This window comes from Zootoca vivipara, chromosome 14, assembly GCF_965207765.1.
Source record: "Zootoca vivipara chromosome 14, rZooViv2.hap1.1, whole genome shotgun sequence".
Taxonomy (NCBI): Eukaryota; Metazoa; Chordata; class Lepidosauria; order Squamata; family Lacertidae; genus Zootoca; species Zootoca vivipara.
In genome coordinates this window covers 23074761-23090203 of record NC_142597.1, presented here as the reverse complement: position 1 = coordinate 23090203, position 15443 = coordinate 23074761, and the positions used below count along the sequence as shown (strand labels likewise).

The window sequence follows — 15443 nt, the reverse complement described above, 5'->3', positions numbered from 1 at the left end:
GGGGCTTTCTTCACATGCCTCAGCTATTGGTTCTGACAGCTGCTGCTACAGTCACCCAGGCTTCAGAACACGGGTTGACAGCTTCCCGGGCTGCTGTGTAAGAAGGACCACTGAGCAGCAGTGCAGTGCTTCCTTTAGCAACGAGAAGGAAATAAGCAGGAGCAATTTACCGGAGAGAAGTGGCCACCATTCCATGCCATACAGAATACCTCTTCCCTAGAAATCTAAACTAGTTTGACCGTTGTGGCTTCATCAGAGGATTGATTTGCAAGGGAAGGAGATCTCCCAACAGCACCAAAACAAGAGTTCCTTCAGGACAAATCAAAAGCTGGTTTCTACATGTCACACCAGCCTTTCTCAGCTTCATGCCCTCCAGATGTTTTGGCCAATGGACAGGGATAATAAATGGGGGCTGTAGCCCAGAAAATCTGGAGGGTGCCAGGTTGCAGAATCCTGTGTTACATTGGCCAAGGTCAGCAACTTGCAGCAGGGGAGCAAGTGCGAGACCATGGGAGATGGCATTTAATCCTTTTTCCAACAGGTATTATTCTTCCCCTTCCCCAAGCTGTCCCTACCCCCACTCTGGGTTTCAGATGTGTATCTGAGGAGACTTATGCAGCTGGGGGAGAGAAGCAGCTGGGAGACAATCTGGAGATGGGAACTGGCTTGTGGAGAAAGGTTTTTGCACCCCTGCCCCTCCCAACACTTCTTCACTGCGCTAAATGCCTCCCCAAAGCTACTTTGCTCCTAAAAATGGTGTCAGTACCCTGCTGTAATGCACACATTGCCATGTAACATGGGGTCTTGAGTCTCTTTGAGGGAAAGCTACCAAATGGGAGAGAAGGACTGAGCATTATTTTCAACGAGTTTCACGCAGGTGAATAATGCACAGTAGAATAATAACTAAAAACAAAAGCAAAACATAAAAGCACCGTGAATGCAGGCTGAGGGAAAGGGAGAAGGGTGAAATCAGTTTTTATTTCTGCCCACTATTAGCATTTCCTGCTTTATTAGGAACCATTTTCCATAATGCATCTCAGCTGCTATCTGAGGCTCTTAGCAATGGAGGGATCACATTAGGTATAAAGTAAGACTGGGCAATGAATTAGCTGCAGCATCTCCCTGGGCTGGAGGAAGGGTGGACAGCGAGGGAGGCTCCAACTCCTCAAAAGAGTTCATCAACGGTGTCTCCGAAAATTTTTACACATCACTTAGGAGACAGGCGAACTAATACCAGTGTACTGGAAGAAGCAAAGATCACCAGTGTTGAAGCAATGACTCTTCAACATCAACTTCGTTGGACTGGTCATGTTTTGAGATGCCTGATGATTGTCTTCCAAAGCAACTACTCTATTCTGAACTTAAAAATGGAAAGCATAATGCTGGTGGTCAACAAAAGAGGTTTAAAGACTATCTCAAGGCAAATCTTAAAAAATGTAGTATAAACACTGACAACTGGGAAACACTGGCCTGCGAGTGCTCCAGTTGGAGAACAGCCTTTACCAAAGGTGTCATGGGCTTTGAAGACACTCAAACTCAGGATGCAAGGGAGAAACGTGCTAAGAGGAAGGCATGCTTGGGAAATCCACACCGTGATCAACTCCCATCTGGAAACCAATGTCCCCACTGTGGAAGGACGTGTGGATCCAGAACTGGCCTCCACAGTCACTTACGGACTCCTTGTTAAAACCGTGTTTATGGAAGACAATCTTACGCAGCTACGAGTGATTGCCAAAGAAAGAAAGAAAGAAAGAAAGAAAGAAAGAAAGAAAGAAAGAGAGAGAGAGAGATAGAGAGAGAGAGAGTGTGTGTGTGTGTGTGTGTGTGTGAGAGAGAGAGAGAGAGAGAGAGCATGTAAGCTCACAGCTGAATAAACAGCAGGTTCAAATATAAGCAAGCAGCAGTTTGTAGCAAGCTTCAGCATCTGCTAGATGTCAACCATCCCCGGTATTGTAGGGCAGAGGATGGGTGATGCAATCAAAACAGAGATCCTAGTTTGCTTCTTTAAGGTCACTTTGACCTTTTACGTGAAGAAGGAAAATAGAGCATTGGGTGTCCTGTAACAGCTGTCTATTTACATGTGAATATTTGCAGTTCTGCTGCATAGGAGGAAGAACCCCAGTAGTTTCCATACCCTTTGTGAACATCTTCTAAAAGGAAGAGGATCATTTCTAGACAAATGATGCTGGATTAGATGGGCCACTAGCCTGATCCAGCAGGCTCTTATTGTGTTTGTGGCAATATTGGGAATGGTATTCTAGCAAACATTCTCTCTAGGGTGCATTTAAAGGTTTGAATGGATTTAGGAGATCATACTCTGATTATAATTAATACCCATAAGCAGGGAGTTTGAGAGGAGGAGAATACAACCTGAAATGGGGCACATATTCCTAGTTACAATGACTCATTTGTGAAGAAAATGAATTTTGCACATGCAGAGACATCCTGAGCTGGTTATCACATAGTAACATGTTGCTATAAATAGGGGATAACATGTAAACTAGTCTTTACTGAGAACAAGACAGGGTAAAGCAGGCATAGGCAAACTCAGCCCTCCATATGTTCTGGGACTACAACTCCCATCATCTCTGACCACTGGTCCTGTTAGCCAGGGATGATGGGAGTTGTAGTCCCAAAATATCCAGAGGGCTGAGTTTGCCTAGGCCTGGGGTAAAGGTTCGTTTAAATTTATATGCCACCTTTCCATTGATCAAGGCCCTTCCCGAGACTCACATAAACAAAGCAATTGAGTTTGAAATGCCATAGCCCTGTTGGATCAGACCAAATGTCCATCTGGTCCCCATCTTGTTTGCTAGAGTGGCTGACGTGATGTCCTCATGATGGCTACAACAGGGCATGAAGGCATTGAGAAGCCATGAAAGAAGCAGGCAGGTAACACAAAAGAATTCTCACTAACCTAACCCTCCAAAGCTCTCCAGAAATGAGAACTCTCAATCACACCAACGGATTGCTATCACAGAAAAGACCTTGCTGCTCATACCCTTCAACCTGTTTTGAGAATGCCATGGAACTATAGGTCTTGTGATACCTTTTTTGACGTTCATTTAGTTTGTTGGAACGTGATTAACAAGGAGCAATGAGTGAGAGATACATAAGGTTCTAGACCCTCAACAAATCGCCATTGTGGTCCCCTCTTCACACTGGCTTCATCTTCTCTCCCAACAAGCCCTAATTACACTGTGGGTTGAGGACCAATTGATGTAAATCTGTTTTACTTACTGCTGGCCCTGTAAAAGGAATGTGATCACAGTTTTCCAGCCATGACTGGTTGAGGCTCTCTGCAAACTCTTGGAATAAAGCATGGGACTGGTTGAAAATGGAAAAGGCCATGATGTTCACTCGATCATCCAGATGGCTCTCTAGCCGCTGCAGCGAAAACTCCTAAAGGAAATCAAAGAACCAAAACAGAGAGAGAGAGAGCAGAATTAGGAAGTGTGAAAAGAGCAGTACTGTATGTTCTTCGGTAGTCCATAAGGGGAAGTGAAAGGAAGGAATCTAAGGAACTGCAAAGATTCCAAGGAGTTTGTGCCAAAATGTGACTTAATCAGCTTTAAAAAACATAGAATCATAGACTTGCAGAGTTGGAGGGGACCCCAAGGGTCATCTTAGTCCAACCCCCTGTATTTGCAAGAATCCTTGACAAGTGTTCATCCAACCTCTGTTTAAAAATGCCCAGTGAAGGAGAGTCCATTACCTTCTAAAGTAGTCCATTCCACGGTTAAATAGCTCTTACAGTCAGAAAGTTCTTCCTAAGGTTTTGTCAAAATCTCCTTTCTTGCCATTTGTATCTATTGGTTCGGGTGCTACTCTCTGGAGCAGCAGAAAAAAAATACTTGCTTCTTCTTCCACATGACAACCCTTCAGATATCTGAAAGTCACTATTATATCACATCTCAGCTCCCTTAATTTGGGACTGTTCAGTGGTATGTTCTCCTGCCATCCCTTCCAGCAGCCCGTTTGTGTGCTGGACTGCCTGTGGAGCAGAGGGAGTCAAAAGCATGGGATGAAGGATTCTAGGCAGAGTGCAAGGGTTACGGCTGCCGCTTTCAGTAGGTGTTCCCTGGGTAAAGTAAGTGGCTCCCCCACTGCAAGCAAACTCAGGCCATGGCAGTGGCATTGTGGTGGTGAGAGTGTGGACTAAACTCCAGCAGGGCTAGGGGAGGTGCAACAGCAGGGAAGGGAGGCAGACCTGTCACTCGAGGCAAATTGCTTCATCTTGCCTCGCTGATGGGAGGAAGTGATGGGCAAGCATCTCTTATGTGGAAGAGAACTCCAAAACTGTACAGGAAAACTGGGAAGGCCCCTTCCCTTGTGCTCATTCAACTTATATTGTCTAAGATTTCTCTGATGAAAATAGGGATGTCCTATTCAGCAATACTACTACTACTAATATTAATATTAATATTTCTACCCTTCCATCTGACTAGGCAGCATAGCTGCCAAGTTCTCCCTTTTGTTAAAGGGAAATTCCATTATGCTGAATAGGCTTCCTTGCGAGAAAAGGGAAAACTTGACAGCTATGCTAGGCAGCTGAGCCAATTTGGGTGGCTTCCTATATACTGAAGTATACCTGAAGGAGAGTCTCCACCCCCATTGTTCTGCCTGGACACTGAGGTCCAGCGCCAAGGGCCTTTTGGCGGTTCCCTCACTGTGGGAAGCAAAGTTACAGGGAACCAGGCAGAAGGCCTTCTCGGTAGCGGCACCCGCCCTGTGGAACGCCCTCCCATCAGATGTCAAAGAACTTTCTGACGTTTAGAAAACATCTGAAGGCAGCCCTGTTTAGGGAAGTTTTTAATGACTGATGTTTAAATGTATTTTTAATCTCCTGTTGGAAGCCGCCCAGAGTGGCTGGGGAGACCCAGCCAGATGGGTGGGGTATAAGTAATAAATTTATTATTATTATTATTATTTATTATTATTATTATTATTATTATTATTTAAAAACATAATAAAACATTGATCATTAAAAAACTTCCTTATACAGGGCTGCCTTCAGATGTCTTCTAAAGGTTGTATAGTTACATATCTCATTGGCTCGGGGGTCGCATAACTCCATACCCTCCAACATTTCTTCTATGAAAATAGGGACGTCCTAAGGAAAAGTGGGACATTCCAGGATCAAACTAGAAACCGGGACAGCTTCTGTAGATTTGGGACTGTCCCTGGAAAATAGGGTCTGTTATCGTGGGGAAGTCTGCCCCTTCTCCCCACAACTGAGAAGGCATCAGGCCCTCTGTTTAGCTGAGCGATTGCAGCTGTGAAGGAAATTCGTACCCTGAGTACTGGATATGAATTTTGCCCACATAATCAGAAATACAATGCATTATTATAATATTCTCTCCCACCCACCCACCCCGGACGATTCCTGTAACGGTTTTAGCTGATTCCACAGATCTTTGAGGCCTCGGGAAAAGTAGAGTAAAAGTCTGATTTCTCTGGCTCAGGAAGCTCCAGGGAGAACAAGATGAGACATGGGATTAAGCGGTGTTTTGGACACAATCACATTATCATTAGGCGACACAAAAATTGCCTGTGCACTATTGATTCATTTGAATGATATTATCCTCCTGTCTCTGTGACAGGTTATCCATTTCCACGGAGCACATTGTCAACCTGTAAAACAAAGGGCAGGTGGCTAATGAGAGTTGGAGCCAGAGGAGATTTCGTATGCAAAGGAGTGTGTGGCAACAGTTTTTCTTGAAGGAGAAGGAGGCCAGTTCAGCCCTTCTACAGCAGGGGTGGCAAACGACTGGCCTTAGGCCTCATCTGGCCTGCTGAATTTTCCTTAATGGCACACCAATCTCCAGCACAGGCTTGCTTACATAAGTAATGAAATGGATGTAAAATGTGGAAAATTCCATCTCCCTGGTTCTTCAGAAATACAAAAAGTATTCAGAGCACTGTCTCACTCTGCCCTCCTCCTGGCCTTGCTGCCTATTTATCTGACTATTCCTCAGATGCTCTCGTTCTGTTGAAGGTCATAGGATCCTGGATCAGAGCTCTGGCTTTAGTAAATATGAATTTATTTCAAACTGCTACGGTAGGCCATTTGTCTGAAAAAAGGAAGTTGGTGAAATGCATTATGTATAAAAGCAACCACAACAAATGTTCTAATATATAAAGAAAAACCCTGTAAAGAAAATTTAAAAGAGAAAGAGTTAAGATCATCAATATATATAGTTATAGGGACGCGGGTGGCGCTATGGTCTAAACCACAGAGCCTAGGGCTTGCTGATCGGAAGGTTGGCGGTTCAAATCCCCGTGACGGGGTGAGCTCCTGTTGTTCGGTCCCAGCTCCTGCCCACCTAGCAGTTCTAAAGCTTGTCAGGTGCAAGTAGATAAATAGGTACAGCTCCAGCGGGAAGGAAATGCCGTGCGCTGCTCTGGTTCGCCAGAAGTGGCTTAGTTATGCTGGCCACATGACCTGGAAGCTGTCTGCGGACAAACACCAGCTCCCTCGGCCTAAAGAGCAAGATGAGCGCCGCAACCCCAGAGTCGTCTGCGACTGGACCTAATGGCCAGGGGTACCTTTACCTTTTATATATAGTTATGGAGCTGTCTTGAGCCTGTTATGTTAATATTCTATTTTTAATGCTTGGTTTTTAATTTATATTTTCAAGAAAGCTTAATAAACAAAACAACAATGTTACAATAGACACTGTTTATTTTAAAATGCAACCTTCAAAATATCCAGCTTTTCTGGAAAAATGGAGCTCGATTCAATATCAGGGATAACTCAAACTCTCAAACACTATCAAGCCTTAGGTGCCTATAACTGAAAGAAAATGCCACCCTTGGAGGAGGCAGAAGGATGAATCTTAACTTTCCCAACCCAAGCTTCAAGCAAGCAGTAAGGATGTGCATTAAATAATAACCACATTTGTGTGTGTGTGTGTGTGTTTTGATATGGCAGTGGCTATTTCCAAAGTGCTATCCTGGCGTTATTAAATAATAGAACAGAACCGCGTTCCCTGGGAGACAGCATGCCGGCAATATTACAGGCCAAAAGTCTCTCTTCAGTGACTGCTGTTATCTGTGGGGTGCCTGACCTAACACACTCAAATTTTACAGCATCAGGAAAACTCCTCCGAGTGACCTGAACCTTTGACTTGAGGAGAGAGTCTTCCCTAATCAAGGCAGCGTGGAGCGACTCCGCAAGACGTAGCTTCAGCAGTTGTGTTTGGAGTGCAGTGCTATCGCCCACAGCATGTTACGACTCAGCAATCGACGAGAGATGTTTCTGACACTCTTTTAACATATACAAGTGAAGAATTGCAGCTTATTGCTCAGAGCTAGGATGTGGAACATATACAGCGGTGAAGGGCCTGTTCCTGAACCATGCTGAGTTCTCACTCGTTCCAGCCAGATGTGGTTCACATCCGTGAATTGACTGCAGGAGCCTTGGATGAAAAGAGCTAGGTGAGTGGAGCCTTATGCAGATTGCCATGTCCCAACAATGGACAAATGCACTTTAGTGGAATCTACCTGTATTGTCAGATTGGAGATTTGGAGATGGGTGGGTGGGCTTTCATTAGCAATTGGCTTCTGAATGCCAGGGAAGGCCAACTTTCCTTTGTTAGCATATGTGCATTAGCAAGAAAGCCCCTTTTTCATTCCTATCAATTCCACTGGCAAAATTACCCACATCACCTCCTGGTTGCAAACTCTCTTCTCCTTTGTGAGATTCTTATCATGGTTTTAATAGCCCAGATCACCTACAAAGCCAAGAGGCACTGAGAGTTCCTTCTTCGGAGCGAGTGTGCCAAGATTTTACTCATTTTGGATTTTTTGTGAGGTCAACTTCTTTCTCTCTTATCCCTACACACACACACACACACACACACACACACACACACACACACACACACGTTTTCTTCTATTGATTATTTCAACAGCCTTACTGGATTTCTAGATCTGCTGCTGATTAAGAACATTCCAACTGTTCTCTAAATGCAGCTGGTGCTAATATAGGAGAGTCTTATACAGTAATCTGATTTGGTGACTGATCAGGAGGTGGAGAAAGAAGATAGCCCCCAAGCAAACAGATGCTGCCTTCCACCACCAAGTTACTCTAGTACTCCAAAAGTTTATTTTTTAAAGGAATTAATTCACACCTATCCTTTTACAAAACAACTAGTTCAGTTGCCATTCTCCCAAATTATTGCTTAGCCACAGTGATTAAACTACAGCAGTGCTTTCATATCTGCTAAATCAAGCTTTAGAACATTGCCTCCACAATTTGTTTTCTAACTCTTGTCATAGATGTTCATTTGACTTACTTTTTTAAAAAATGAAAGCTAAGAGTCCAGGCCTCTTGCTGAGGGAGGGAATAACTATGAAGATGAACTATAAATTATTTGAAGTTCTACCCGCAAATGAACTTCACCTTCCATTCACCTGGAAATTATGGCAACTACTTTCATTTAACTAAACTAGTTAATTCTGAGCATTGAGTTACTCTGCACTTATAAAGCATCTGTTGATTTCTTTATCACCTGTTTCAGTATCTTAAAGGAAGTGAGAGTTGAGACATGGAACCTTCCTCTCATATACTTGCAGAGGAAGACATCCCATTGGGAGTTAAAAGCCTCTCTCTGCAAATCCAGTGGCCTTCAGGGTCTGTAAATGTTAAGCTGCTAAGTCAATTTATCATTCTTAAGCTGCCTGGAAAACACTTTCATTTATTCACTAAACTGTACAAGATTACCCTAAGTGTTTTATGGTGTTAAAGAGAAAGAGTGTGTGTGGTATAGTCATAATATATTGACTGTGTCAATAATTGCATAATAAACCACATACAGAAATCAATTTCCCCTTCAAAAAGGATGTCATCTGGCCAATGGGTTACAGCTCAATTTTGAGTTGCTGAAAGATTACTCACTCACAATTAGGTTTCATAAACAGAGCAAGTATTTCAAATCCAGTTATTCTAATGACTTGGACAGTTGAGTTTTTACCAGATGTCACCCCAAACCCCAAAGTTTCAGAAACTATAAGCTCCCAAATTCAAAGTTTTATTCCAAACTTATCTCAAGTCAGTAATCCTTGGAAAGTCACTGTTATCCTCTCAACGCTGATCTTCTGAACTTAATGGAATTATGGAAGAACTCTCCTAATCAATTAATAGATTTTAAGGCCACAAAGGATTATTCTAAACCAGGCATCCCCAAACTGCGGCATTCCAGATGTTTTGGCCTACAACTCCCATGATCCCTAGCTAACAGGACCAGATGGGAATTGTAGTCCAAAAGATCTGAAGGGCCGAAGTCTGGGGATGCCTGTTCTAAACAAATATTGACAAACACCAGCTCAACATGACCCAACTTAAATTTCACAGAATTCCACCCCCCCAAGCTTAAGAAGTATGTGGTTGATTTCAAGATAATTACACTCCCATTACAGCTCCAGATAAAGCCTATCACTTGGTTCACACAAGCAGGCATACTGCTTGATCTCACATCACTCAGTAGCCTAAGGCTAAACATGAGAACTTGCTCCATTGAAAAGCATCATGTTTGACTTCACCTTTGATGATGAGGAAGTTCTCTGTGTTGTGATTAATATGGGGTGGCACATAGCACATTCACACACAAAAGTCAACCCTTCATTATTCTAACCTTTCACATTCCTTACGATATCATTTTCTGGCCTCCAAAGAGACAACTGACATTTTCCCTTCCCTCGTGGAAATCCAGACATATTGAGCATCTTTGTCTATATATTCTAATACCGTCACACAATACCATCAACAGTTGATACCTGTGAAGCAGCTAAACAAATTGCCTGGCTCTAAGTGTTACTCACACCCCTTAAAAACAAGTGCACATATTCTTTCCAAAAAGAAAAGAAAAATGTAATCGCTTATTTGCGACACTCCCTGCGACATATTTTGAAATGTCTAAGGCAAGTCTTAGAACAATTTTTTTAAAAAGAGAGGAACAAACGCCAGAAAAATTCGAGGAAATAATGAACTACAATATAATGTGTTCATTGCAAGCATCCAACATTTATCTGTTCTCATGGTTTCAGACATCTCAAGGCTTGGTGGGGAAAAATAGATATTCATTTCCTTGAAACCCACAGCAGACTGCCTGTAATTCTCTATCTGCAAATTGTCTCCTTAGTATTATATTATTATCATTATAAATCAAGCAACAACGTGGTTACAATTTATTTTATTCTAATGGATTTCCAGTCAGGGTTCCCCCCCCCAGCTGAACAAATTGTTTTAATTAAAACTTTTAGTTAGATGTATTAACTAACAGCTATAGTGCATTGCCTACTATTAATGGCCTTAAGGCAACAGTGCTACATGCATTTCCTTCGGGAGAATGTGCCATGGAACTTAAGCTGTTGGAGGGACCACAACTCCCATCATCCTTGACCACTGATCCTGTTAGCTAGGGATCATGGGAGTTGTAGTCCCAAAACATCTGGAGGGCCGAGGTTGCCTATGCCTGCTTTAAACAGTCATGGCTTCTGCACAAATAATTCCTGGAGCTGTAGTCTGTTAAGGGTGCTGAGAGCTGCTAGGAGACCCATATCCCCCTCATGGAGCCACAGTTCCCAGAATTTAACAATCAGTCCCCCATCCCTGGGAATTGTTGCTCCAGTCTCACTGCCTCCTGTGAGAGTGAGTCCCATAGTTTCACTCTGCACTGCATGGAGACATGTTTTATCTGTCTTGAATTTTCCAACATTCATCATCACTGGATATCCTGATAGACCAGCTTGAAATAAATGTTTTTTTAAAAAACAACAACAACAACAACACACACAGTACTGTTGCATTCCCAAGCCCCAAATTCAGGTGTAGCAACTTGAGACTAGCTGGTAACAGCACATTTAAATCCCAGGCTGTTAGAAAAGACTCTGACACCTGAATCTCAGGGCTAAAGGAAAGAGACTTGGCAACCTTCCGCTGTCCCCTTAAACACACCTCCAGATTTCAAACATCTTGAAATCAGTCTTCCCCGATTTGGGACACTCCACTTGTTTCGGATGCCAGCTCCATCAACCCCAACCAGCATGGCCAATTGTCAAGGATGATGGGAACCGTAGTCCAAAATTTTCATAAAGCACCATGCTGGGAAAGGTTGATCTAGTACAGGCATCCCCAAACTGCGGCCCTCCAGATGTTTTGGCCTGCAACTCCCATGATTCCTAGCTAAGAGGACCAGTGGTCAGGGATGATGGGAATTGTAGCCCAAAACATCTGGAGGGCCGAAGTCTGGGGATGTCTGATCTAGTACAAAGCCTGCTGCAGGCCAGTGTTAACAGCCCTGTTGTAAAATTCTTGCTAATATATACCAGTTATCTGTGCCCTTATGGAGTCAGAATCCTGTAGTCGAGTTCCAGCAGACAAACGCAACAAATATTGTGGTGGGACTCAGCCCTACAGCTGTGATCTGCAGTAAGCTTCAAGATACTGGTCCAAAGACTATGAGAAAATAGACTGGGAGTTCAGGCTACAACACAGAGTCCGTTACTGAAGCACCTTCTAAGAGAAAAGATCTATAATTGAAAGGAACGTCTACCCAGAGTAACAGGCGGAAATATACTTAAAGGAAGCTGTCTGAAGATGGATAGATGATATGTATATTTAAAAGGGAGGATATTAAACTAATAAGAACTGGAAAAAGCAAATGACGGGTGACAAAGAGGTCTGAGAGGCTGAACCACTTGCATGGACAAGATAGTGAAGAGTAGAAATTTTGGAGAGCTAAGTCAGGCAAACGTGGCCCTCCAGATGTTTTGGGACTGCAACTCCCACTATCCCTAGCTAACAGGACCAGTGGTCAGGGATGATGGCAGTTGTAGTCCCCCCAAAAAAGGAGGGCCAAGTTTGGCCATGCCTGAGCTAAGTGAACATTGATGCTCATGGCAGCCCAAGAAAACCCTATGCAGCTACTTTCATTTCTTCTCAAACCCTTTCCCTCTTAACCCCAACATTTGAGAAACTCGTGAGAATTAGGTTGCTGTTGGGGAGAATGTGGCACAGCTCATCACTGTTCTTATTGTGAAGGTCTCAGGTTTATCTGTTCACCCGTGAAGAAGGGGGGAAACTGTTGGAGTTTATGCATCTCTCCAGGGTTAGTCACTTTAAAGAGCCACAGCTTCCTCCAAAGAATACTGGGATATGTAATTTGTTAAAGATCAAGAAGGACCCTATTCTCCCCACAGAGCTACAATTTACAGAGTGGTTTAACAATTAATCCCTCTCCCCAGGGAACGCTGATAATTGCAGCTCTGGGAAAGGAATAGGGGTCTCCTAATAACTCTCAAGAAGCTACAGTTAGAACTGGATATGGAACAACTGATTGGTTCAAAATTGGGAGAGGAGTACAACAAGGTTGTATATTGTCTCCCTGCTTATTTAACATATATGCAGAATTCATCATGCGAAAGGCTGGACTAGATGAATCCCAAGCCGGAATTAAGATTGCCGGAAGAAATATCAACAACCTCAGATATGCAGATGACACAACCTTGATGGCAGAAAGTGAGGAGGAATTAAAGAACCTTTTAATGAGGGTGAAAGAGGAGAGCACAAAATATGGTCTGAAGCTCAACATCAAAAAAACCAAGATCATGGCCACTGGTCCCATCACCTCCTGGCAAATAGAAGGGGAAGAAATGGAGGCAGTGAGAGATTTCACTTTCTTGAGCTCCTTGATCACTGCAGATGGTGACAGCAGTCACGAAATTAAAAGACACCTGCTTCTTGGGAGAAAAGCAATGACAAACCTAGACAGCATCTTAAAAAGCAGACACATCAGTGAGAGCTGAACCATAAAAAAGGCTGATCGCCGAAGAATTGATGCTTTTGAATGATGGTGCTGGAGGAGACTCTTGAGAGTCCTATGGACTGCAAGAAGATCAAACCTATCCATTCTGAAGGAAATCAGCCCCAAGTGCTCACTGGAAGGACAGATCATGAAGCTGAGGCTCCAATACTTTGGCCACCTCATGAGAAGAGAAGACTCCCTGGAAAAGACCCTGATGTTGGGAAAGATGGAGGGCACAAGGAGAAGGGGACGACAGAGGATGATGATAATAATAATAATAATAATAATAATAATAATAATAATAATAATAATAATAATAATTTATTATTTATACCCCGCCCATCTGGCCGGGTTCCCCCAGCCACTCTGGGCGGCTTCCAACAAAACAGAAATTCTAAAATACAAAAATCCATCAAACATTAAAATACAGAAATCCATCAAACATTAAAAGCTTCCCTAAACAGGGCTGCCTTGAGATGCCTTCTAAAGGTCTGGTAATTGTTGTTCTCTTTGACCTCTAGTGGGAGGGCATTCCACAGGGTGGGTGCCACTACCGAGAAGGCCCTCTGCCTGGTTCCCTGTAACTTGGCTTCTCGTAGTGAGGGAACCACCAGAAGGCCCTCGGAGCTGGACCTCAGTGTCCGGGCAGTACGATGGGGGTGGAGACGCTCCTTCAGGTATACCGGACCGAGGCCGTTTAGGGCTTTAAAGGTCAACACCAACACTTTGAATTGTGCTCGGAAACGTACTGGGAGCCAATGTAGGTCTTTCAGGACCGGTGTTATGTGGTCTCGGCGGCCGCTCCCAGTCACCAGTCTAGCTGCCGCATTCTGGATTAGTTGTAGTTTCCGGGTCACCTTCAAAGGTAGCCCCACGTAGAGCGCATTGCAGTAGTCCAAGCGAGAGATAACTAGAGCATGCACCACTCTGGAGAGACAGTCAGCAGGCAGGTAGGGGCTCAGCCTGCGTACCAGATGGAGCTGATAAACAGCTGCCTTGGACACAGAGTTGACCTGTGCCTCCATGGACAGCTGTGAGTCTAAAATGACTCCCAGGCTGCGCACCTGGTCTTTCAGGGGCACAGTTACCCCATTCAGGACCAGGGAGTCCTCCACACCCACCCGCCTCCTGTCCCCCACAAACAGTACTTCTGTCTTGTCAGGATTCAATCTCAATCTGTTAGCCGCCATCCATCCTCCAACCGCCTCCAAGCACTCACACAGGACCTTCACCGCCTTCACTGGTTCTGATTTAAAAGAGAGGTAGAGCTGGGTATCATCAGCATACTGATGGACACCCAGCCCAAACCCCCTGATGATCTCTCCCAGCGGCTGCATATAGATGTTAAAAAGCATGGGGGAGAGGACAGAACCCTGAGGCACCCCACAAGTGAGAGCCCAGGGGTCTGAACACTCATCCCCCACCACCACTTTCTGAACACGGCCCAGGAGGAAGGAGCGGAACCACTGCATGACAGTGCCCCCAGCTCCCAAGCCCTCTAGACGGTCCAGAAGGATGTTATGGTCGATGGTGTCAAAAGCCGCTGAGAGATCCAGCAGAACAAGGAAACAGCTGTTACCTTTGTCCCTAGCCCGCCGGAGATCATCGACCAGTGCGACCAAGGCAGTTTCAGTCCCATGATGAGGCCTGAATCCTGACTGGAAGGGATCCAAATGGTCCGCTTCTTCCAGGCGTGCCTGAAGTTGTTCGGCAACCACTCGCTCAATCACCTTGCCCAAGAATGGAAGATTTGAGACTGGGCGATAGTTGGCCATATTGGCCGGATCTAAAGATGGTTTTTTAAGAAGCGGTTTAATAACCGCCTCTTTCAGCGGGTCTGGGAAGGCTCCTTCATGGAGAGAAGCATTTACCAACCCGCGAAGCCCATCGCCCAGCCCTTCCCGGCTAGCTTTTATAAGCCAGGATGGGCAAGGATCAAGGAGACAGGTGGTTGGTTTCACTCGTCGAAGCAGCCTGTCCACATCCTCGGAGGTAACAGATTGAAATTGATCCCACAAAACTTGACTAGACAGGACTCTAGCACTCCCCCGCCCCGGCCCTGCTCCCACGGTGGAGTCTACCTCTTCCCGAATCTGAGCGACTTTATCTGCAAAAAACTTTGCAAAATCATTGCAGGAGATCATGTGGCCCGTACTGGGCCCGGATGGAGCAGGTGGTTCCGCTAAATTGCGAACCACCTGGAAGAGTCTCCTGCTGCTGTTTTCTGCAGATGCGATGGAGACGGCGAAGAAGGTCCTCTTCGCCGTCGCCATTGCCACTTGGTAGGCTCGAAGTTGAGCTCTAGCCCGTGTCCGGTCTGATTCAAAATGAGTTTTCCGCCACCGGCGCTCTAGCCGTCTCAACGACTGTTTCATCGCCCTCAGCGCCGGGGAGAACCACGGGGCTGTCCGGGCTCCATGCAATCTGAGAGGGCGCTTCGGAGCCAGACAGTCAATAGCGCTGGTTAACTCCGCATTCCAGCGGGCCACCAGGGAATCAGCTGAAAGGCCATCGACATGGGATAAAACATCCCCTACCACTCTCTGGAAGCCAATTGGATCCATTAAGTAGCGGGGGCGGACCATCCGAATCGGTCCCACCTCCCTGCAGAGGGGAAGGGTTGCGGAGAAGTCC

The 15443-nt window shown here is 44.9% G+C and overlaps 1 protein-coding gene across 1 annotated transcript in view; it reads right to left on the bottom strand.

Annotated features, from left to right (window-relative positions):
- The window catches only part of GRIK4 (glutamate ionotropic receptor kainate type subunit 4), a 449450-nt gene that overhangs the window by 94462 nt on the left and 339545 nt on the right, over window positions 1–15443 (bottom strand). Inside the window, exon 8 of the mRNA XM_035139827.3 lies at window positions 3241–3402. Coding sequence (XP_034995718.1) covers window positions 3241–3402 — 162 coding nt within the window. The remainder of the gene's footprint in view (window positions 1–3240; window positions 3403–15443) is intronic.